Raw genomic sequence first — 23,441 nt, 5'->3', positions numbered from 1 at the left:
TAGTGTTGTTAAGTTCCATCAGGTCAGTTCCGACTCATAGCCACCCTATATAGGGCTTCCAAGGCTGTATTTCTGTGAGCAGAAAGTCTCATTTTTCTACCACAGATCAGCTGGTGGTTCTCAGTCCAGTGCTTAGCCAATGGACACAAGTAATAAGCCTACCACTGAGCCATTGAACCTGCAAAATGAGCTAGCTGGGAGGAGCAGACAGCTGTCTTTCATAATAATCTGGATGAGATTCCATGGAAGTTTCAGACTGATTGAAGTTAAGATTAGAAGAGACACCACAGCAGGGATCTAAAAATTGATAACTATAAAAGAGATCAAAGAAAGGCTAGGTATATTTGTGGAGTAAATAGAGTTGAAAATCATAAATTTGATGGTGATAGAGCCAGAGAGTGAGTAGGTAAAGACTTCATTTTGTTTTTCACAGTAACTGCCCCAAGTTTAAGTCAAATGGCCTGAGTATTATGGGAATGCAAAAAGAAAGTTGAAATGTAGTCAGCCACCTTTGAAGGTGAAGAGGCCTTACCTCTAAGCTTGGGTGAGAAAAGGATGTGTGGGCTGATGGGTGTTTTTGACTGACTAAGAAACACTGTGGGAAAGATGGAAACTATAAATTGATCTTTGGGAGTGGGACCAGACTGCTGGTTAGGCCCGGTAAGTGGAGTATCAGAGGAATGATTGAAGAATTGAGGGTCAAATGTCTTTGTGTCTACAAAAATGACTGTGTAACAGAGGATGAGCTAAAGTTTGGGGGCAATCAATTAACTAGAGTTCTGACATGTGTTTTAGTGAAAGAATTAGCCCCAGTATATAGCTGCAATCCCATTCTAGAAAGAGTAAGAATCTTCTCTTACAGATTCTCCTAAAATTTATCTGCTTTGTGTTAAAATGTCTTATGTATCCAGGAATTTGTGTCTGTTAGCAGTGCTGGGCCAACCTACTTAGCCTCAGACCACCTATTCTTCATTTGTAAAATAAGGATTCATAATATCTAGCTCATGGCACAGTCGTGGCCTGACAGAGGTAATGTAATACATGTAAATTCTTAACCCACTTGGCACATAATAGGTTTTCCATAAATGATGATTTTCCTTTCCCCTTCCCTGAGTGGTAACAGTTGGGATTTTCAACACTGCAGCTCATTTTTGTACAGGGATTTTCTATAGTGTGACTTCAGGATATAGCAAACTCACTTTTGGAAAGGGGACTATGCTTCTTGTTTCTCCAGGTAAATGTTATCCCCCCCTTCCATCCTTTTTCTCCCCTTGTCTGGGCTTAAGGCTTCTGCATTGTGTTCACTGTACTTACCCCCTGGATTGCATCATCCTTGTTTCATCAATTAACTTTCCATGGATTTAAGGTTGAGCCTCCCTGAGGGACTTTTAAAAATGGAAACCACTAACAGAAGAGTTGTAAATAACAGTAGAACTAATTCACTAGGACAAAATGGAGTCGAGACTACTAACCTCCCAGAAGAGTGGGACAAGCTTGGGTTTTCCAGAAATAGCCTGGCTTCTGGTGTAATGTCTAGATTGTGCTATCTCCCTTTATGTCCTTATACTTAACTATGGAATCTTAGACAATATGCAACAAATACAGCAACAGAAATCTTTCATTACTGAAAATATCTACTCAAACTGGAAGGTCTTTAACAGCAGAGACTCCTCTTATGTCACATTAAGTATCCAATATGACTCCTTTTACAAAGGAAATACTTGATAAATACTTGTTTAATTGAAATTAAACACCCTAAGAAATCAAGTTTCCAGGCAAAAGGGAAGACGAGAATAAGTAAATGATGCAATACATTCAAGCATGTGATCAGGAGAGAAAAACACCACTCTGAGAATAAAATAGACCCAGATTTTGGCCCTAATTCCATTACCAACTAGCAGTTTAGAGCAGACCTCTTGCCTTCAGGCCTCAGTTTCTCATCTGAAATTTGGCAAATCCAGATAATCTCTTTGGTCCCCCAACAACAACTATCTGTGAATTTGTTCCATTAGAGAGAGGTGAAGCTTTTTTCTCATTTGGATAAGTCAAATAATCCATATTAAAGGTTAAACTTTTTCCTAACTAATTAGGGTAAATCAGGAAAACATGGCAGAAGGGAGATTATTGTGAGGCATCAGACACTGTGGGACTCTAGGAAGAGCAGACAAACTCACCTTTGGAACAGGGACCCAGCTAAAAGTAGAACTGAGTAAGTGTGAAATTCTATGGCAACTATAAAATGTATTCTGGAGACAGTGAACATGAGAAAAGGAAATGCCATCTTTATGATTTGTGCCTTATTTATCATTAACTGTAATACAGTACTGAGGTATGGAATATTCAAAGACAAACATTTTCTTTGGGGTGGAATTTAGCAAACTATTAAGACTTTTTTCCAAAGATATGTGGTTGACAGCAGCTCTGTCTAACTTTAGAGTCTTTAACACTAGAATTGAGCTTAATGGAACCCCATTGTTGTTAAATGCTGTTGAGTCAGTTCTGACCCATAAGGAACCTTATATAAGGTTTCCGAGGAGCAGCTGGTGAGCTTGAACCGCTGACCTTGCAGTTCAAATGGATTTGCAGTCTGGCGCATAGAGGGGAACAAAATAACTAGCAAAGCATGATCACGATCCTTGATTTAGAGAAACACAGGTGAAGAGATATTTCAGGTCATTTTATCCTTTCCCCAAATAAGATTAACTCTGAAAAATTAGCATTCCTTTACTCTAAATGTTGTCTAAAAGGAATCCATGAAGTTCAGAGGGAAAAAAAGCCCAGGGTTTTAATCTAGAGTTCTAGGTTTTATTTGGCCCAAATTGAATGTTCTGAATAGTCATTTTTCCTTTGTGTGTTTCAGACTCCTCAGTGTGAGATAAGGGGGGGCTAAGAAAGCACTCAAAACCTGAGATTCTTAGTCCTGGTGTGGCACTGTAGGATAAAGCACTGGAACACCAGAGGTCATTTGAACCACAAGGTTGGCAGTTCAAACCCACCAGCCACTCCTCGGAAACCATATACAGGGTCACAATGAATTGGAACCAACTCAACAGCACTTAACAAACAATTCCAATGCCACCCTTGAGTTGCTATGACTCAAGGGTTTGAAGATGGTGGGTATGTCATTAAAAACCCTACGAACCACAAGGTCGACTTTCCAAAGTCACCAGCCACTCCTTGGAAACACCACATAGTGTCGCTATGAGTCGGAAACGACTTGACAGTACTTAACAATAACAGTAATCCCAGGTAGACCAGTCACCAGTGTAACTGATCTGCAAATCTGACTTCTTTGTGAGCTACAGAAGCAGTAAGTTGAGGGCACTTTAGACATTACTGGATCATAGAATTTTAGAGTTGGAAAGGAGCTTAGAAATCATTTACTTTAGATTTCTGTTTTCTAATAAGGAAATTAAAAGAGAGAGAGAGATGGGTTGAATTTTCCAAAACCATAAAACCAGTGAAAACTAAAGCTGAAACCAGAACGTGGGAATCTTGTTCCCTAGGCCTTAGTCTGTGGTTACTGTTTGGTGAGTTAACCCTCTGATAGGTCAGCACTGTAAGATAAGTTTCTTATACGAGGGGAGAAAAATATGTTTTATGAGGAAATTGTTTAAAAGTGTTAATTATTACTGGCACCCCTTGGCTTGCTCTCCAGCTGTGGTGTAATAGTGGAAGAATATAATGGTCCATTTTGTTGTAGTATAAATCACTGTGGGAAATACTGGAGGCTCCAAAGTTGTCTTTGGGACAGGAACAAAACTGTTTGTTGAAGCAAGTAAGTTTCATGAAATAATCAGATTTGTATTATAGTTGAGGGATGTCTTTTTCATTGGCTTTAGTTTTTTGTTTGTTTTGCTACTATTTAAATAAGAATATCTGGTCTGGTTCTGGTTGTGTGCCGTGGAGTCCATTCTGACTCACAGCGACCCTATATAGAGTTTCTGAGACTGTAAATTTTTATGGGATCAGAAAGCCTCATCTTTCTCCCATGGAATGACTGGTAGATTAGAACTTCTGACCGTTGGTTAGCAACTCAGCTCATAATCTACTATACTACCAGAGCTCCTTAGAGTGTCATTTTGTAGAGAGTTATATCAGAGTGTGAACACAGGCTTCCAGAAACCCGTATTTGGAACTGGCACCCAACTTTTGGTCATCTCAAGTAAGTCAAATCTCCCTAAGTATGTACCCCACCACAATATTGGATTTACTTTTATATATGTAGAAAGAGAGAAGTTAGCCTGGGTCTGGTGTGGCACTGCAGACCACAAGATCGGCAGTTCAAATTCACCTGCCACTCCTTGGAAACTCTATACAGGGTTGCTAAGAGTCAGAACTGACTCCACAGCACTTAACCAGAATAATAGAATAATAATATCACTATTACTATGTGTTACTATTACTCATAGCAATTCAACTAACTTGGAGTAGACATTTTTGTCATTATTAGTTTTACCCTTTAAGGAGAATCAGTGCTAAAATAGAAACAAAATGCTAATTTGCCTTAGAATCAAGGTTTTTACTTGTTCATTCAGTTCCCACCTCTCTGCTGAGAGTCAATATGAGCCTCAGAATGTTTGTTTTTATAATGCCTCCTTATTATGTCTTAGAAATGCTTCCTTGGTTTTTCCTTGCCTAAGCACTTAGATTTTCAGCTCACATTTACCCAAAGTATACTTAGTCTTTAACCTCTCTGAAAACTGGGCTCCTTATCCCAATCATTATGTACAGTAACAGTTCAATTCCGTAAATGGTTATTGAGTATCATCAGCAAGCCAGGAGCCATAGTTGGTTTTAAATGAAAGGGAGAGCAGGAGAAGGGAAAAGAGGGGGAAGAAGAGAAGGTACGCTGGGAGAGAGGGAAAGAGGCAGAGAGAGCGGAAATGAAGTGTAAGTCATGGCCCCTGATGGCAAAGACCTTCCAGATCTATCAGAGAAAACAAAGTACTCATATTAAACATCTAATAACGATTTTTATATGAATGTGCCACAATTCAACCATGTGTTTCTGGGGAAAAGACTGGAGTCTGTTATCTGCTGAGATGTTTGACTTTCTTAGGAACAAAGCTCCCTTGGCAGTGAGGATGGTTTAGTGGGGTGAGGGTAGAAGCAGGAATGAGTCAGACATGAGTCACCCAAGACTCTTGCTCAGCCCTAGAAGACAGTGAGTCATGCCAGGCATGTTGTTAGCTTGTGTGGCCGACAGTGCACTTAATGATGTTCTTGCTCCTACTACTTCTGGCAAAGTGAAAAGTACTTGTTTGCAAATGTCCCCAGGAAAACGGTACCTACTTCTTAGACGTGGCAGATGAGGTGGGGAAATGCCAGCCTCCTCCCTGGTATCTTTAGGAATTTTTAAACCCACCTGGCCTATGTAGGAGGCAGTGTTTTCCGTAAGGTTTTATAAAGACTTTTTTTCCCAGAGGAGAAATAGGTAGAGACTGGGTTTGTTGATAGCTGTGATGAGGAAAATAAAGGTCAAAGGGTAACAGTGGGGACTTGTAATATTTATACCCACTAAAGAGGCTCCGTCAATCTGATATTGCTAATAGCAAGGGAAACTTCAGTCTCAATCCTTAGAATCAGTTTCTCTAGATTTCCAGCTGTTAGAGCTACTCTGGAGTGTCTATGATCCCCAGAAGAAGGCAGGCAAAGCCAGAACCTTTTTGTAATGTATTTACCCAAAGTGTGACTATGGGAACAACAGATATACTTTTGGGAAGGGCACCAAAGTGCTGGTCACACCAAGTAAGTGAAAGTCCTCTGTTATATACCCACCCATCCCTACTTCCAATGCTGGAAAACAACTTATTATATTGTCATGGGAGGATGGGGCATTAATCAATGCCGCATCCAAGCTTCCTAAATGGTCACTATCCTAAATCTTTGCTTGTCCCTTCTTTCTTCTGCCTTCCCCTTCTCCCCACAATTCCACTGACCACATAGCCACCCTCTGTGGAAAGCTGCTTCTACCATTCCCTGGATCTGGGTTTCAAATTGAACATAGCGCTAAAGAAGTTAGAGCTGGGAGAGATGTGGGGGACCATGTAGGGGGATCCTGAGACCCAGAGTCAGAACTATTAGCCCAAATCCATGCTTATGGTCAAGTGCAGAGCAGCGGCAAGACTCCAGCTCCTCACTCCCACAGGAGCTAGATGGTAGAGCTGCATATGTCTTTGCTAACGTGAGCCTGAGGCCCCGTGTAATGTGACTGAGTGCCAGCCAACGGTGCACAATGGCCAGGGAACTAAGGGTTGGGTCCCTATCTTAGCTCAAGATTGTGGCCCAGACCATGACTTCTGGGAACCTCACTTTTCCCACCTGTGAATTAGGGAGCATGATTCCTGTTTCCTCCTATCCTTTAGGAAATTGTTGTGAGGTGTTTTTTTCTCAGTAGTCCTAGGACTTCATAGAAGCAGGGCCCTGTCTGAATCAAGGTCATTAGAAGTTTATAAAGGGACCCAAGAGCTTGGGTAAGTTGGCCCATTCCTAGGTGGTTATAGATAAAGTTGCTGTTAGCTGCTGTTGAGTTGCATCTAACTCATGATGACCTGTATATAACAGAGTGACATATTGCCCAGTCCTGTGTCACCCTCAAGGAGCCCTGGCAGCATAGAGGTTAACAGCTCCGCTGCTAAGTGAAAAGTCAGCAGTTGGAAGTCACCAACCACTCTGTTGGGAGAAAGATGAGGCAGTCTGCTTCCATAAAGAAACCCTATGGGGAAGTTCTACTCTGCCCTTGTTGTTAAGTGCTGTGGAGTCGATTCCAACTCATAATGGCCCTATATAGAGCTTTCAAGGAGTGGCTGGTGGGTTTGAACCACTAACCTTGTGGTTTACAGTCCAGTGTGCTGATCCTACGGTGCCACACCAGGAGTCTGTCCCATACACTAGGACTCCGTCCTACAGAGTCATTCATTATGGCTTAGAATCAACTCAGTGACAACAGCTGTGCTTTTGTGTTGCCATCCTCACGATTGTTGGCATATTTGAGTTCATTGTTGTGACTGTTGCCACAGTCTGTCTCATAGAGAGTTTCCCATGTTTTTGCTCACCCTCTACTTTACCAAACGTGATGTCCTTTTCTAGCAATTGGTTTTTCCTGATAACATGTCCAAAATAAGCAAGACAAAGAGGAAAGGATATAAGCCCAGATCACAGGAAGTACCTGAATCCTGCTTGGAGTCTTGCCTAGGATAGGACAGGGATATCCATAGACGTCCTATAGGAAGAAGGCTGGGAATGGAAAGTATCTAGGAGTCAGAGAGAAAGATGAGAACAAGGAGAGTTTCCAGAAAAGGAGTTCAGAACAGTCTTAGCAAAATGTAGTATAAAACCTGTCTCTGCACATTTTCAGAGGTCCCTTATAGCTGACAAAAAGACTAATAGACCCTCAGAGTGTTTGTCCCAAGCAGGCAGATTGGTGGTAGTGATTGGAGGTTAAGGAAGGGGTATGGAACTTGCTGCACTGTTTTTCTAGTGACAGGAAAGCTTAGGGTAACTGAAGGACTGAGTAATTCTCCAGTCCCCAGCCCCCAACTCCATCACTGGCCCTTGACCCTAAGACTCATTGGCTCTGAGGACAACTAAGAGAGATGCCCTATATCTCTGGGAAAGTAGAAAGTTTTTTCCTGAATTGTTGCCTAACTCCAGTGCCACTGGGGCAATTGGTGGAGGGTTTTATCAAAAGCCTCCCTTGATGTGTGCATCAGGAGGAACCTACAAACTTACATTTGGAAAGGGGACCAGTCTGGTTGTTCATCCATGTGAGTATCATGGAAATGATCAAGGGAAATTGTCTAGACAGAGACTATTTTATGAAATGTTATCACAGTAGTGGAAGCGCCTATGATGTGGTCTGCACCATGGTTAAGAGTCCTTTGTTGTCTGGGAGTAACTTAGTGGGTCTCTAGCCCATGGTCAGTCTAATGAAATGATTGAGGATGTGCTGAACAAGGGCTTATGCAGTGCTTGCAGAGGACAAATGCCCAAGTTTTGAGAAAAGAGACTAACCCTTGGTTAAGTTTCTGAAGAACTTTCTCTTTGGAAGCCAAGGGATCAACCCTATAGCTGATACTATCTCCCCTTGGGCCCATGAGATATCTGTTCCCTAAATTAGAGAGTCCCAACTAGGACACTGGAAGAGGTGTTAGGGCAGGGCTAGGTCTCCTCTGACTGTAAGCAGCCCTAGCGTATAGCATTGCTGGGAAGCATTACATAATAATTAACTATTTAAGTATTAACTGGTATAAGGAGCTCTGGTAGCGTAGTGGTTACAAATTGGGCTGCAAACCTCAAGGTCAGCAGTTCGAAACTACCTGCTGTTCCATGGGAGAAAGATGAGGCGTTCTGCTCCCATGAAGATTTATAGCCTCAGAAACCCCATACAGGGTCGCTGAGTCGAAACTGACTCCAAGGCACATAACCACCACCACCATTAACTAGTATATACTAAATGTCTGCAGATTTGGGTGGCTCAGTGGTAGAGTTTTCACCTTCCATGCTGGAGACCTGAGTTTGATCCCCGGCCAATATACTTCAGGCAGTGCCACATCTGTCAGTGGAGGTCTGTGTGATGCTATGATGCTAAATAAGCCTCAGTGGAGCTGCCAGACTAAGACAGAGTGGAAAGTAAGACCTGGCTATCTGCTTCCAGAAACCAGACAGTGAAAATCCCATCCAATTAGCACTGTGGTCTGATCCACAACAAGTCAACGGGATGGCACTGAACCAGACCTTGCTTTATTCTGTTGTACGCGGGGTCACCATGAATCTGGGGCTAACGCAACAACAGCTAACACTGAATGCTTGCTATGTGCCAGTGACCATATGTCCTTCATATAAGTTCTCATTAAATGCTCATTCCCATACTAATAAAAGCTGGCAAATATTATAACCATTTAACAAATTAAGAAATAAAGTCTTGGGATAAGTAACTTGCCCAAGATAACACAGCTAGGAATGACAGAGTTATAGTATAACTCAGATCTACTTGACTCTAGGGCCATATTGTTAACCATACCACTACACTGCGCCCACCATCCCTCTTACTTCCATCCTGTGAAGGTAGACCCCATAATTCAAGAAAGGATCACGTGCTTCATCTTTGATGTCTCCACCTTGGATCATCTTAACCATAGTGACCATGGTAGCTTTGGCATAGGACCCAGCAAAGCCTTAAACTGGATTGTTAAGATGATGTATGGCAGAATAGAAGTAGAAACCTAGGAGGACTGTTTGTTGGGAATAAAATAGTAAAGAAAGAAATTTAGCATCAAAACCATGGAACCAAAAGCCCAGTTGTCATCAAGTCAATTCCAACTAATAGTGACCCCCCCTTATACACACAGGAGTCCTGGTTTGGCACTGTAGGATAAGCACTAAACTACTACAAGATGGGTTTGAATCACAAGGTCAGTGGTTCAAACTCACCAGACACTCCTTAGAAACCCTACACAGGATCTGCTATGAGTTGGAACCAACTGAACGGCATTTAACAACAACAACAATGCACAGAGTAGAACTGTATTCCATAACATTTTTAAAGCTGCGACCTTTTGGAAGCAGATCACCAAGTGTTTTCTTCCAAGGTGTCTCTGAATGGATTTGAGTCACCAACATTTCTATAAGTAGTTAAGCACTAAACATTTTGTACCAGCCAGGGGCTCTGAACCATGGAACAAGCTGTTTTTAAGCTTTGTTTCCTGAGCATGAAGACCCTAAAGGTGTGTGGGTGTCACAGCAGCCATCCCGGGTGGCAGAGAGCAGGTATTTGTACTGCCTTGTATCAAAGTGTGGACACAAGCGGCAGAAAGTTTACATTTGGCAGTGGAACCAGACTCCAAGTGCAGCCAAGTAAGTACCTGGCCTTATGCTCTGACCAAAGACACAGACAGTCCCTACTCTGCTTTCTTAGATGATGAATCTGTGTTTCCCAGACTAATTTTTCATGTTTTGTCATGAGGTAAATGTTTTGAAGTTTGAATCTCCAACCACTAGCTCATTAGTACTTTGTTTTCTAATGGTAGTAATTGCCAACGGGAACTGGCCTTTTCAGTATTACAGAGACACACTCATTGGCTGTTTCTAGATTCTTGTGAGAAAAAATATCCTTATCAGAAAAGAAACAGAAACTTTATTATCATCTGGTTTTCACGAAAGGGATAAATTCAACTTCCCTGAGACCCTGGTCATTAGTCACATACTCACAACACTCCATGCCCAATGGAGGGACATGGGGAAAACTTATATCCTAAAAATGCCATAAAAACAGTAGAAAGTTTGAAAACTGGAACTGTAGAGAAGTTAAAGGAGAAATGAAATAGCCCTAATAAAGTGAAGACAGAGAATCAGACTCCATTTAAAATTAATTTAAATGTTTAGAGGGTCTGTTTATTCCATAAATATTTACTGAACATCTATTAGGTACCAAAAGCTTGATATATAGGGAAGGGAGGGAAGAAAGCAAGGAGTATCTCAGAGTAGGTAAACGCCCATGTAAAGTGACAATTACAGTCCAGTGTCCCCCATGGTATAGTGGAGCACCTAACTCCTAGTTGCCTGTACGTATCTAAATCGTCCACTGGGCTATAAACTCCATGCGGGCAAGATCCTCTTCTTGTTCAGCCTTCTATCTCTACAGCTTAGCATGGTGCTTGACCCATAGGTATCATTGAACAAATGATTTATCATTGAACAAATGATTATTTTTTTAAAGACTTTTACCTAAGAATGCCAGGGAAGACTTGGGACATGGAGAATAATTATTATTGAGAATGTGTTGGTTTACACATTAGCAAGTATCATCTAATTGGAAGAGTTGTTTGACCTCAAACCATCTAAATACTAGCACATGTTTGAGAAGAAGCCCAGTTCTTCAGGGCAAAGCTCCTCTGTTTATCTGTTCATGTGTGTGCTTCACCAAAATGTTTTCCCTGCTGTAGGTCAGCTGAGGCTTGAGCTAGAAAGCCCTAACCCTAAGACCCATAAAATGTCTCAAGAACCAGAGTTCAGAGGCAAAAAGATTACAATATCTCTGACAGGGAAGCAGCAGAGTAAGTAAGTCTTAGCAACAAAAAAGAAAGAGGTCTGGTAATAAATACATGAAGTCTATGTCTTTGAGATACCACCTAGAAAATAGTTGCTTTAAGGAAAAGTTTTTCCATAAAAACCACAATCATCTTTAAAATACATAGCTCCAAGGTAGAACCAATAAATTCAAAAAGTCATCATGGTTCCCAGTAGATAAACCCTGCAAAGTAGGCTTTGGGTGATGGGTACTGCACATGGATAGCCTCTGTATCTGCCCTGAGCTGTCCCTGAAAACAGCAGGAGTGTGTGCTGCACTGATGTCCACACAGTCAACAACTGCCCGAAAGGAGGAAGCTGTCCCGCGAGGTTAGAAAGAGAGAAGGAGCATGATTGAAGCCTTTTGTTTCTGTAGGAGTGGGTGAGAGAACATGCGGTTTAGAGCACAAAAGAAATAATGGATAAAATTAGGTTGGAAGTTTAAATTCTTGGAACTAGAAAGGGGACCTCCAGGGAATAGGTATCTAACCCTGCTTGTAATCCATGGCTGTTAATAGGTCTTTTAAGAAATAAGTTAGAGAAACTCTGGATGTCTTTAGTAGAAGACTTCCCAGAGCCCTTAAAATCCTAGTATGTATTGTCCTGATGTGGTGCTGTACAATAAGCACTGGACTGCTGACATAAGGTTGACAGTTCAAACCCACCAACTGCTCCTCAGAAACCCTATACAGCATCACTATGAGTCAGAACTAACTCAATGGCATTTAACAATAACAACAACATGTATTGTCAGTCTGCAAGACTGATATATAGTTGTTGTTGTTGTTGTTATGTGCCATCGAGTCGGTTCCAACCCATAGCAACCCTGTATAGTATAGAGTAGTATTTAAACTTATTTGAGTTTAGAATTACTTTTTTGCAGAAAATTTTGGGAGGACTAGAATTCTATGAAGGAGCTCTAGTAGCTAGTGGTTACGAGTCAGGCTGCTAACCGTGGGAGAAAGATGAGGGTTTCTGTTCCCGTAAAGATTTACATCCTCAGAAACCCTGTGCAGGGTCGCTATGAGTCAGAATCAACTCAACGGCACTTAACAACAACACAGCCTATGAGTATGTAACTCACTCTTGATTCCTATAGTCTTCATAGTTGAGCAGCTCTTCTTGTGCCTTTTATGTGAATATTCCTATACAGTGATTTTTAATCTCTTTTTCTACCCTCAAGGAATTATATAATCTACTTTCTAACAGGAGAGACTCCTTCATAGGCCTCAATTCTATCATTAAGCCCTACCCTAGGTCTTCCATCTATTTCCAGTTCTAGACATTTTTCCTTCAACAGTCATTTCCTAATTAATTCTTGGCTAGTCTACTGATTCTTTCCATTTTCCTCCTTCACTTTCAATTGTAGAGCCCAGAATGGGCATCCACCCTCCAGAAAGTCCTGATCCACTCAAGGTTGGTTCTGAGGGAAATGTCTGTAGAAGTACTACACCAAAAGTTGAGTTAGAACCCTAACGCCAGACTCTTCTCTCTAGTTCCAGGTTATACAGGAGTCTTGGTGTGGTATTATAGGATAAGCACTGGACTGATAACCACAAAGTTGGTGGTTCAGACCCACCTGCCACTCCTTAGGAACCCTATAGAGGGATACTATGAGTCAGAACTAATTCAGTGGCTCATAACTACAACAACAGAGGGCAGGAACAAGAAGCAGAGCTCCCCCCGCCAGCTGATCCTGCCCTGGGCAGAGTTCTTGTAAAGCACCCTCCTATTGTGCATCATCCAGTGGCTTCAATAAACAGACCTTTGGAGCAGGGACCAGGCTGTCTGTGCATCCATGTGAGTATGCCCATGCAAATGACCAGTGTAACGTAACTGACAACTGGTCTATGAGAAAACAAATGATGATTTATGGCAAACTTGGGGATGTACATTTTCTATCTCTACAAGTTCTCTAGGTGATTTAAAATATTCCCATTTCTCATATCAAAGACAGAAGTGCCAAAAGCCAATTGAATAAATAAAAATCTGTGTAGAATAATTTCCAAAAACATAAAAAGAGTTCTGATACTTGATGCAAAACTGATAATATCAGCACCAGATAATCTGAACATTCAGGCAATTAGCTAAGTGCCCTTAGGGGGAAGGGATGAGTTAATGGCAAACACAAATTCTCTTTTTACTGCAGTAGTTGCTAAACTCCCTGGATTGGCTAATGAGCAAGGTACCGGAATGCCTGTTTATAGAATCTTTCTCTCTGGAGTTTATGGAGTTTTGAAACTCCTCCCAAGGGTAACAGTGATCCATTCTCTCTGGAGTTTATGGAGTTTTGAAACTCCTCCCAAGGGTAACAGTGATCCAGACCCATATCTGAAGAGCCATTGTTGTTGGGACATACTTGACATGTTAAAAATAAAAAACCCACTGCTGTCCAGTCAGTTCCAACTCATAGTGACCCTATAGAGGACAGAGGGGAGCCGCTCCCTAGGGTTTCTGAGACGCTAACTCTTCATGGGATCAGATGACCTCAACTTTCTTCTGAAGAGAAGCTGGGGGCTTTGAACCACTGATCTTGCAATTAATAGACCAAAGCTCAACCTGTGCACCCCCAGGGCAACATACAGCTAAAAAAAAAACAAACCTGCCATGGAGTTAATTCCAACTAATTAGCAACCCTGTATAGAGCTTCTAAGACTGTAAATTTTTACAAGAGCAGAAAGCCTCCTCTTTCTCCCTCATGGATACTGGTAGATTCGACCTGCTGACCTTGCAGTTAGCAGCCTAACTCATAATCCACTATACTACCTCAAGTAATAAATAATAGAGTCCTCTTGTGGAGCTGTAAGATAAAGCGCTGGACCGCAAGGTTAGTTTGAACCACAAGGTTGGTGGTTCAAACTCACCAATTGCTCCTTGGAAACTCTACACTAGGTCGCTGTGAGTCAGAACTTTGACTTAACAAACAAAAAAACTAATAGTATTAATTGCTATTATTATCATCATCAAACCTTTGCTATACTATGATAGTCAGTATTGTAAAGAGGGAAGACTTCCTCGGAAAATAGGAGACCTGAGAAACAAGCCCCCAAGGAGCCATTCAGAAGAGTGAGTGCACTGAGGCTCTGCTAATCCCAGTGGGGTAGCGTCAGGAAGGTTAGTGCAAAGACCTTTCCTGCAGTGGGAATACAGCGGTAATACCAAACTAATCTTTGGAGCTGGGACCAGACTCGGGATCTCACCAAGTAAGTAGAAAGGGACAAGGGTAGATATCCACAATGAATTCTCCTTTGTCCAAGATGCTGAGGGTTTTTTTTTTTTCTGAAGGATTCCAAATGATTCTTTCCACTTATCCCTAGAAAATCCTCCCATCCAGTACTTAGTGCTTTGGAGACATCATCCTTATGCTGAGACCTTAAGAGTCATGAGGTAGATAATGAGTAAGTAGTCCTGGACCTTCCAAGAGAAGATGTAGGATACTACTGCCCTGAATAGAAATTTTGCTCCCCAAATTTTTGGGTTATTGAAATCACAATCTCCAACTCAGGGCACCCATGACAAGATGGTGTAAGAGGAAGATTGAACCATCAGAGACAATATCTAAATCCAAAAGAGTAGAATGTCTAAATCCTAGAAATGTGATACTGTGGGAGACCAATGCTTCTTGTCCTATTTTAAAAGTAAATAGGTTCAGTGAGTTTCTGTAATGGTATCACCCGCAGTGTGGATAGTGGAGCAATGACTGGCAAACTCACATTTGGGAAAGGGACCCAACTGACCATAATAGCTGGTGAGTCATCCCAAGAAGTACCATTTCCAACCCCATGGCCCAATGTCATAATCTTTTCCCTGGGAATATTAGCTCTGATCATGATGAGGCTGTGATCTGCTTCATTAGCTCTGATCTGATTCATTGTGAGTGTTACAATGAATCATCTTATAGCATCAGTCTTGAATATCTGTTTCTCTCGGTCAAAGAAATTTTTACTTTGATCATTCAATGGATATTCTAAATGCCTTCTTTGCGATCACACTGTGAAACATTAGACTGAGTATAAAGAAGTCTAATCTAATATATATATGCCTGACCTGTTCTCCAATAGTATAAAAACTAACCAATGGGAAAAGACTATTGTAAATTTAGTTCCATAAACACTATTTTAATGTTAGCCAGTTGATGATGTCCATAGGCACAACAAAGACTGAGAGGAATTGGGGGTCTTGGTTGGAAAAGTTGGCCTATGTGAGAAGATGTTTTATGTGGTAGAAAAGATTTGTTGAGTCCTGAAGGGTAGGTAAGATATATGTGGGCAAAGAAAGGAGAGAAAGAGAACTCCAGACTTAAGAAAACTGGTATGATCTTAAGAATGAACATGGCCCATACAGTTTGGGCTAATAACATTGATAGTAATGTTGGGTGGTGATAAGGCAAAGAAGATAATGGAAAAAAGGAATACCAGTCAGCCTTCAAGAGAAGTAAGGCCATAGCAGACAAGACCAAAAGGGTAGCATTTGCCCAAAAACAAAGTTCAGAAGGCAGGAAGGGGCAGGAAAGATGAGCTAATGGAACTGGGAAACCCAGGGAGGAAGTAGGAAGAGTCATGCTACATTGAAGAGATTGCAACTAATATCCCAAAACAAAATGTGTCCAAATTGATGAATGGCAAATGAATCTGTTCTGTAATCTTTCACCCAAACCACGATAAAATGTACAAAAGAAAAGTGCTAATAAAGCAGCATCAATTCAGAGAGGAAAAAGAGAGAGAATTAAGACCGAGGTCAGCCACTGGGGGGAATCTCATTTTTAAATGGTGGCCTAGTATGCAGCTGAGAGGGGACAACTTCCAAGGACAACTTATGGTCTGAAGAGTTTCCTTCTTGGTCCTCAGTGGGCTCTAGGAGGGGGCAAACTCACTCAATGGTTTCTGTAGTGGATCCATTGGGAGTGGTACTCAGATGTTGGCCTCCAAGTTGCAGTTTGGCAAAGGAACCAGGGTTTCCATTACTCCTGGTGAGTGTGACTGTGTTTATGAACTCCTGGTGCTCACCAGAGCCACCATGGGACCCAGAGTCAAAGTAGTAACCCACATTTCTAGGTTCCCAGTGTCTTGAGTACAAAGTACAGATTTAGTGGCAAAGGCGCTTTCAATCACTGCTGTGCCCCTGGGGATTTAAAGCACTAGAGCATTCAGACATGTGTTGCTGCGTGGTTTTGAATTCAAATGATGCATTAGAACCTAGAGTATCTGAACTTCCACACTGAAAAATTGATTCAGTCTTGCTGAGGCCATACTATATATCTGGAAGCACCCTATCCCTTGTCTTCCCCTCAGTCTGCATTCTCTCAGCACCTGCATGCACACTGGTGTCCCCCTCCCCAGCCCTGACCCTGAAAGCCACTGAGGGTTGATTAATCTGTTGGGGTGTTGGGATGTAGACTTTAGGATCTTAAACACTAGGGATGACAGTCCTCTTGTGACCCCTAAGTATTTGGGAAATGGAAAGGAGTTGGCAGAATCCTTTGGTCCAGGGTTTTAGATCTCTCAGATAAAACCATAAAGTCCATTCCCTACTCGGTTGCTCCAGGAGGGCCCCCTACTGCAGGTAGCTCTGCCTTCAACTAAGTCTCCCAAGGCCTTACAAAGGGCTAGTTTCCCTGGTTTCAGATCCAGCTGGATGTCTGTACCGCCAAGACCACCCTGGATGGCTTAACAAGTGGGGTATATCTCCAGGTCTGAATAAACTCATCCACGCAGTAAGTTGCTTAGGGAGCAGAGAACCACAGGGGCAGGAAACGCTAATCCCAACCCTGCTGTAAACTCTCTGGGTGGCCCCAAGCCTGCTAATCCTCCCAGCAAACCTCTGCTTCCTCTTCTAAAGGCAGGAGGTCGGAAAGAATAAACAATGAGAATCACATTAAAAACACAAAATCCTACGGAAATACTGAAGAATGATTCCCAGCACTAAGGAAAAGCCTCCAGCAATTACTGTTTCCTGGGTTGATGAGTAGAAATTGTGGCTGTTAGTAGCATGTTTTCATGGCAATACCCTGATGAGTCTTAATAGCTACAGCTAGTAATGTTTGCTTGGCACTTTACAGTTGGTTAAATATAATTTTATATGGAGCATCTCTCACTGGTTTCTCAGAAGAGCCTGGAGGATAGACAAGATAACATCCCATTTTACAGATGAAGCTTCTAAGTCTTATGAGGCTGGTGTAACTTGCTCAAAAACCCCACATCTAGTATATGGTAGAGCTAGGGGTTGGACTCCGATGTTCTGATTTGTAGTCCCAACCTTTTAATAAAACAAATCAACATTTCAATTTAATGTCAATACATCATAAGCCTCCAGCTCCTGTCAAAGCCAAGCCTAGGTGAGGGAGCCCATCCACACCCTAAAATGTATGCTTGTCTTTCCTATGCCTTTTTTCTATGCTTCTTCTTCCCCTTCTACTGCAAGTATGTTGTTTACTGGGAATATTGAGGTTTAGGAGCAATTCCTATTAAGAGACAAAAAGAGTGGTATCGTGTTGTTAAGTGCCACCAAGTCAGTTCCGACTCATAGCAACCCTGTTTAGAGTTTCTGAGAAGCAGCTGATGAGTTTGAACCACCAGCCTTGCATTTCAAACTGACCTTGTGGTCCAGTGCTTATCCTACAACACCACATAAGCACCTCTATATTTCTGGTTTCCTCAAACAGCAGGAAGAACTTGGCAGAGAATGTTTACTGAAAGCCTGGCCTCTTGGCCACAATTCATAGCTGTGCCTGTCCTTAAGTCCCAATCCACTGTGAGCAGCTGGTTTCTAAAATGTTGTTTCCTATCTAAAGTCTCAGGACTGTAGTCTGCCAGCTCTATGACTGGCACCTGAAATCCAGCCTGGGTAGGGGCAAAAAGGGAAACAACTGAGTCTCCTAACCTCATGTCCTCTTGGTCCACAGATATCACACACCCTGACCCTGCTGTGTACCAGCTGAGAAGCCCTAAATCTAGCATCACCTCCGTCTGCCTATTCACTGATTTTAAGTCTTCAGACAACCAGCCAGACATCTCGAATTCCAAGGTGCTGAGTACGGATGCAACTGTGCTGACCATGAAGACCATGGATTCCAAGAGCAACGGAGTCCTGGCCTGGAGTGATACCAAGAATTTTATATGTAATGACACCTTCAAAGATATGAACTTCTATTCCAGCTCAGGTCAGTATAGCGTGGGGTCTGGGGAAGGCATCACTTTCCGAAACCATTGGCTTTGCAGGTCAAAGAATTCTAAAAAAAACTGCTCTGATGGGTGGTCTTGGCCTCACCGTTTGTCAGAAAATGGCCTGTCCTCTTTCCACTGAGGACCAGTGAGCCCCTCCTAATAGTCGACACAGTATCCTGGGGAGAAGGAGGTAGAAGAGGCCTCTGACCCAACCCTAGTTCACCCCTACTGCATTCCAGTACAGGCTCTGGAATTCCCATGCCCTACTCTGGTAGCGTAGTGGTTACGAATCGGGCTGCGAACCTTAAGGTCAGTGGTTCGAAACTACCAGCCGCTCCGCGGGAGAAAGATGAGGCTTTCTACTCCCGTAAAGATTTACACCCTCGGAAACCCTGTACAGGGTCGCTATGGGTCGGAACCGACTCAACGGCACTTAACAACAACAACAACAGCAACCTGGGCAAAGGCTGCTTAGCCCTGACTGCTTTCCCAAATTCCAGTGCCCTTTCTCCAAGTTGCCTCCCCTCCTGTCTGTCTTCCCAAAGACCTTCCTGACCTCACTCATTCAACAACCATTCATTGTGCCCTTACAATGTGCCAGGTGCTGGGGTAGAGGAATTGTTGCTAGGTTCTGGACTCTAAGAAAATGTCTTTGCTTCTATTTTTAGAAAGCCTCTGTGATGCCAAGTTGGTCGAGGAAAGCTTCGAAACAGGTAAGAGAGGAGTCTAGCCTGGCTTCACACATCTGGGAAGGCTATGAATCCATAGTAACTCTGAGTAGATAGGGAAGTCTGAGCCCACTGGCCACTCTGTGGGGAAAAAAGAAGAGGCTTTCTGCCAAAATTTGCAGCCTCAGAAACCCTATACAGGGTTGCTATGAGTCGGAATTGACTCAATGGCGCTTAACAACAGCAACAGATAGGGGAGGAGGAAGGAAATAATGGATCTGGGAATAAAGTCATGAGGAATGGGAACAGCAATTCAAGTCCTGCTCAGAGCTGGCTGGGATCTTTCTTGAATTCCCCAGTAACTCCTACCATCTCTAGTTTTGTTTTCCATTCTATGTACTTTGAGGATAGGTCTCTAGTTTTACTAGGCAGATAACTGCTTTCCAGGGCTGTGCATTCCTTTCAATAGCTCCACTGTCAGGAGAATCAAAGAGAGCTTCTGGTTGATCCAACTGAGATTTCTGACTGCTTTATGTTTTAAGTGTTGGGCTGCTAACTGCAAGGTTAGTAGTTCAAACCCACCAGGAGAAAAATTAAGCAGTCCACTTCCCTAAAGATTCATAGCCTCAGAAACCCTGTGGGGCAGTTCTACTCTGTTCTGTCACTGTATCGACTCAACAGCTTTGGGTTTATTGAGTTTATGTTATATAATGTATAGCTCTAAACTCAGCTCCTGAAATCATCTCTCCTCCAAATCCGGGGTTTTTTTACCTTATTTCAAGAAAAGCCATGTTACTGGGCTTTACCTAACCCTTCCACACCACCTACCCTGAGCCATACTGTTTCCATTTGACCTGTTCTATGAGCCATCCCTCCTGTGGTTTAGCCACTAGATTCTTACTAAAGGTTCCAGACCCAAGAGATTACAGATCAAGTCTGAGCACCTGCCCCACCCCCATGGGACTCAGAAAATAAATCCAGTTGGTGGTATTCTTTCAAGACAATATTTAACCTCAAAATATTTTGAGCCTGGAGGTGTACACAAGTAGCTTTGTGTAAGGGGCTGTTTACAGAAGCTCCCAAGGAGAGGCACATATAGCTCCCACCCACCTCCCCTGTTTGGGGGAAGCCATTGGTGTATCTTAACAGATCTGTGCAGAGATGTGCATGCCTATAACCTCTGGGGCCTCTTGGGTCTTACAGATATGAACCTAAACTTTCAAAACCTATTCGTGATTGGGCTCCGCATTCTTCTCCTGAAAGTGACTGGATTTAACCTTCTCATGACCCTTCGGCTATGGTCCAGATGAGGTGAGTGGACACCTTGGGTCAGGGATGGAATAGTAAACCCTAAGACTAAATCTCTCTCCAGGGTCTTGCTCTAAGTCCTAAATCTGAGCTGCCAAACTCCTCTAGTTCTTCCTGTTAACAAGTTATCTTGTTATTAACAGTAGCCTAACACATTTATATAATACATTCAGTCATTTGTCACTCCAATTAAACCATGTCTCCCCTATGAGGCACTAAGAACAGTTGTTATTATCCCCATTTTATAAATGAAGAAACTGAGGCCAAGTAGCATCAAGGACCACACAGCTAATGAATGGAAAAAGAAACTCAGGTCCTTGGCTCTTAGTCTACCTGCCTGACCTAACGAGGCCTCCGTACTTTTCCTCCTCTACTTACACCAGTACTGCTCTCTCAACTCAAGAGTGAGGAGACATACTCGCATTATGACCCAATCCTGGCTCCACATCCTTCTCTCCCAGTGTCCCCCGTCACACTGATAGCAAGTCTGTTCTGTCACCATCAATATGAACTCCAGGTCCATTGCAAAGCCCCAGACTGCAGCCTCTCATCACTTCGCCTCATAGCCCATGTCTCGTCAGTCTCCAGCTTGACTTCTGTTCTTTCTCATCCCAGGTCACCAAGATTGTAGCAGACCTCATGCTCCATCACTCCTCCTCTTCATCACCCATCCTCTCCCTCTTCAAGCAGAGAAGCAAACTCTTTGCCCGCCATGGAAGAAAAGGCTCCCACTGACTGTCTGGCCCCACTGGCAATTCTACCAACTGGATCCTACCCAACATTGGTGATTAAGATGCTAAAGAGCTACCAAATATACTGCAAGGCCCTCTGTTCCCTTATTGTTTTTCACCACCTGACCCTCATGGCAAGGGAGGGGCTGCTGCCACCTCTCAACTAAGAGACTGTCTCTGATATTCTACTGGTGATGGGCCCCCAATAGATTCTCTTTGATCCTATCTCCTGGAAAATGTTTTGAGGAGTTCTGTTTTTATAGTGTTCATACAGAAATACATATTACTCCTCTTCCCCAATAAGTGGGGAAAGGAGTTTATTATTATATAAACACTGCTGTGCTGTGCGACTGAACCACATTGTATCTTCTGCCTATTGCTTCATTAAAGGTGATTTGATAATCAAACTGTGCTCCTGTCTGACTGGCTTACATTGGGGTCATTTTCTGGTTGCTGTTGGTCACTGACTAGGCAGAAGGAAACCCAAAGCATTTGTCCCTGATGCCATATATAGGGAACCTTACTCAGAAACCTGCTGAAGAATACCTCTTCTCAGAATTGCCTCTAAAATAGTCTACTTCAAATGTTGTGCTATGGGCCAAGCAAATCCACTTCTCAACAGGGCCCCTGCTCTTCGGTTTTTTATGACAGTACCCTGGGTCTCTCGTAGTGTACATTGTTGTTAGGTGCTGTCGAGTCGATTCCGACCCATAGCGACCCTGTATAGGGTTTCTAAGAAGCAGCTGGTGAGCTTGAACCACCAACTTTGCAGTTTGACACATTAACCCACAGCACCACACATGGTAGTGACCTATACTTGACATTTGGCATTCCGGGACCACAGAGCAAATTTCCCCAAAGTCACATGCACTGTGTCTCACTCTCTAGGAGCGTTCCGTTCCCTTTGCCTCCCCTCTCAGAATGGATTTCTACTGAAACTGCAATGTCCCCCATATTAACAGCTGGGAACCACCCTCTACTCCACTGCCCATACCCCACACAATGCTCAGGCCCTCGGGGTGTCCTGTCCAGAGAATGGTGGGAAGAAGGTGACCCTAATTCGGCTTTCTGTTCCCACCATCTGGATATAAGAATAAGGAAAAGGGAGATGAGATCTTTCCCCACAAGTCAAAGACTCAACCAAGGTGAGTAGATTCTCAAACTCACACCTAGAGAATAAAAGGTAGGATTCCCTGGGCCTCCCCCCACCAGGGCTCTACTCTCTATTCTCTCTACTCGCTTCTCTCTACTCTCTATGCTAATATTATTGTTCCAGAGGACCTTTCCCAAGGCCATGATGGAAACACACCTCAGTGACCACTCCATTATCCTACCAAAGACCAAAGCAGAGTCCTTACGCATACCTGGGGATTTTTAATCCCCAGTTGCCTCTATGGTTCACCCGTGGGTCTGACCACCAGCTGAAAACACAAATCCTTCCAACTCAACTCAGGCTCACTTCTTTCACAAGGATGGAGCCACCTTCGACACTCTCATCTCCTCTATGAACTTCAGGGTCACCGCCTACAAAATGCCGAGTAGAAACAAAAGTCACTTCCAGCTCGGTGCATGTCTGTGAGCCCTGTAGAACTAAGAAGCATCATTCCATCTTCTTGTTGGTTCCAACCAGAGTAGTCACAGAACCCTCTGTTCTCTGAAGTTGCCTCCTCTTCAGCCTAAATACAGATCTGTTTTAAGACCACTAAAGGGAAAGACAGGAGCTCTGGTAGCGTAGTGGTTACGAATCGGGCTGCGAACCGCAAGGTCAGCAGTTCAAAACTACTAGCCGCTCCGCGGGAGAAAGATGAGGTGTTCTGCTCCCGTAAAGATTTACAGCCTCGGAAACCCTGTACAGGGTCTCTATGAGTCAGAACCGACTCCACAACATATAACAACAACAAAAGGGAAAGAGGGGTGATTAGGTGGTAGAATTCTCGCCTTCCATGTGGTGGTGGTGGTAGTGGCTGTGTGCCGTGGAGTCGGTTCCGACTCAGCGGCCCTAAACAGGGTTTCTGAGGCTGTAAATCTTTACGGGAGCAGAAAGCCTCATCTTTCTCCCGCGGAACAGCTGGTAGTTTCGGACTGCCGACCTTGTAGTTAGCAGCCCGATTTGTAACCACTATGCTATCAGAGCTCCTTAGGAGATTTGAATTCGATTCCCAACCAATCCACCAGCCATCTGTTACTATGATGCTGAAAAGATTCAGAGAAACTTTCAGCCTAAGACAAATCAGGAAGAAAGCCCTGGTGATCTACTTTAGAAAATCAGTCAATGAAAGCCCTATAGATGGGGGTGGCACAGGACTGGGCCATGTTTCATTCCATTGTTCATGGGGTCATCATGAGTCGAGGACTGGCTCCTTGGCAGTTAACAATAACAAAGGGAAAGATAGACTCAGAGGATTTCATACATCCTAGCAGGGGCACAGGTGCTGTCTTCCCCAAAATGGGATTTGCCACCTTCAGGGAACTCCAGGAAGGCCTCATGCTCACAACTGCCT

At 43.1% G+C, this 23,441-nt stretch overlaps 1 protein-coding gene across 1 annotated transcript in view; it reads left to right on the top strand.

The window, feature by feature from the left end:
- Positions 1-20,211, top strand: part of LOC102818564 — a 428,351-nt gene extending 408,140 nt beyond the window's left edge. The window contains exons 4-6 of the mRNA XM_006835534.1: positions 17,972-18,229; positions 18,902-18,946; positions 20,105-20,211. Of these exons, the coding sequence (XP_006835597.1) occupies positions 17,972-18,229; positions 18,902-18,946; positions 20,105-20,211 (410 nt within the window). The remainder of the gene's footprint in view (positions 1-17,971; positions 18,230-18,901; positions 18,947-20,104) is intronic.
- Positions 20,212-23,441: the final 3,230 nt, after the last annotated feature.

Source organism: Chrysochloris asiatica, unplaced genomic scaffold (genome assembly GCF_000296735.1).
Source record: "Chrysochloris asiatica unplaced genomic scaffold, ChrAsi1.0 scaffold00017, whole genome shotgun sequence".
NCBI lineage: Eukaryota > Metazoa > Chordata > Mammalia > Afrosoricida > Chrysochloridae > Chrysochloris > Chrysochloris asiatica.
The sequence above is the reverse complement of the archived record's forward strand: the minus strand, read 5'-3'. Positions and strand labels throughout refer to the sequence as shown.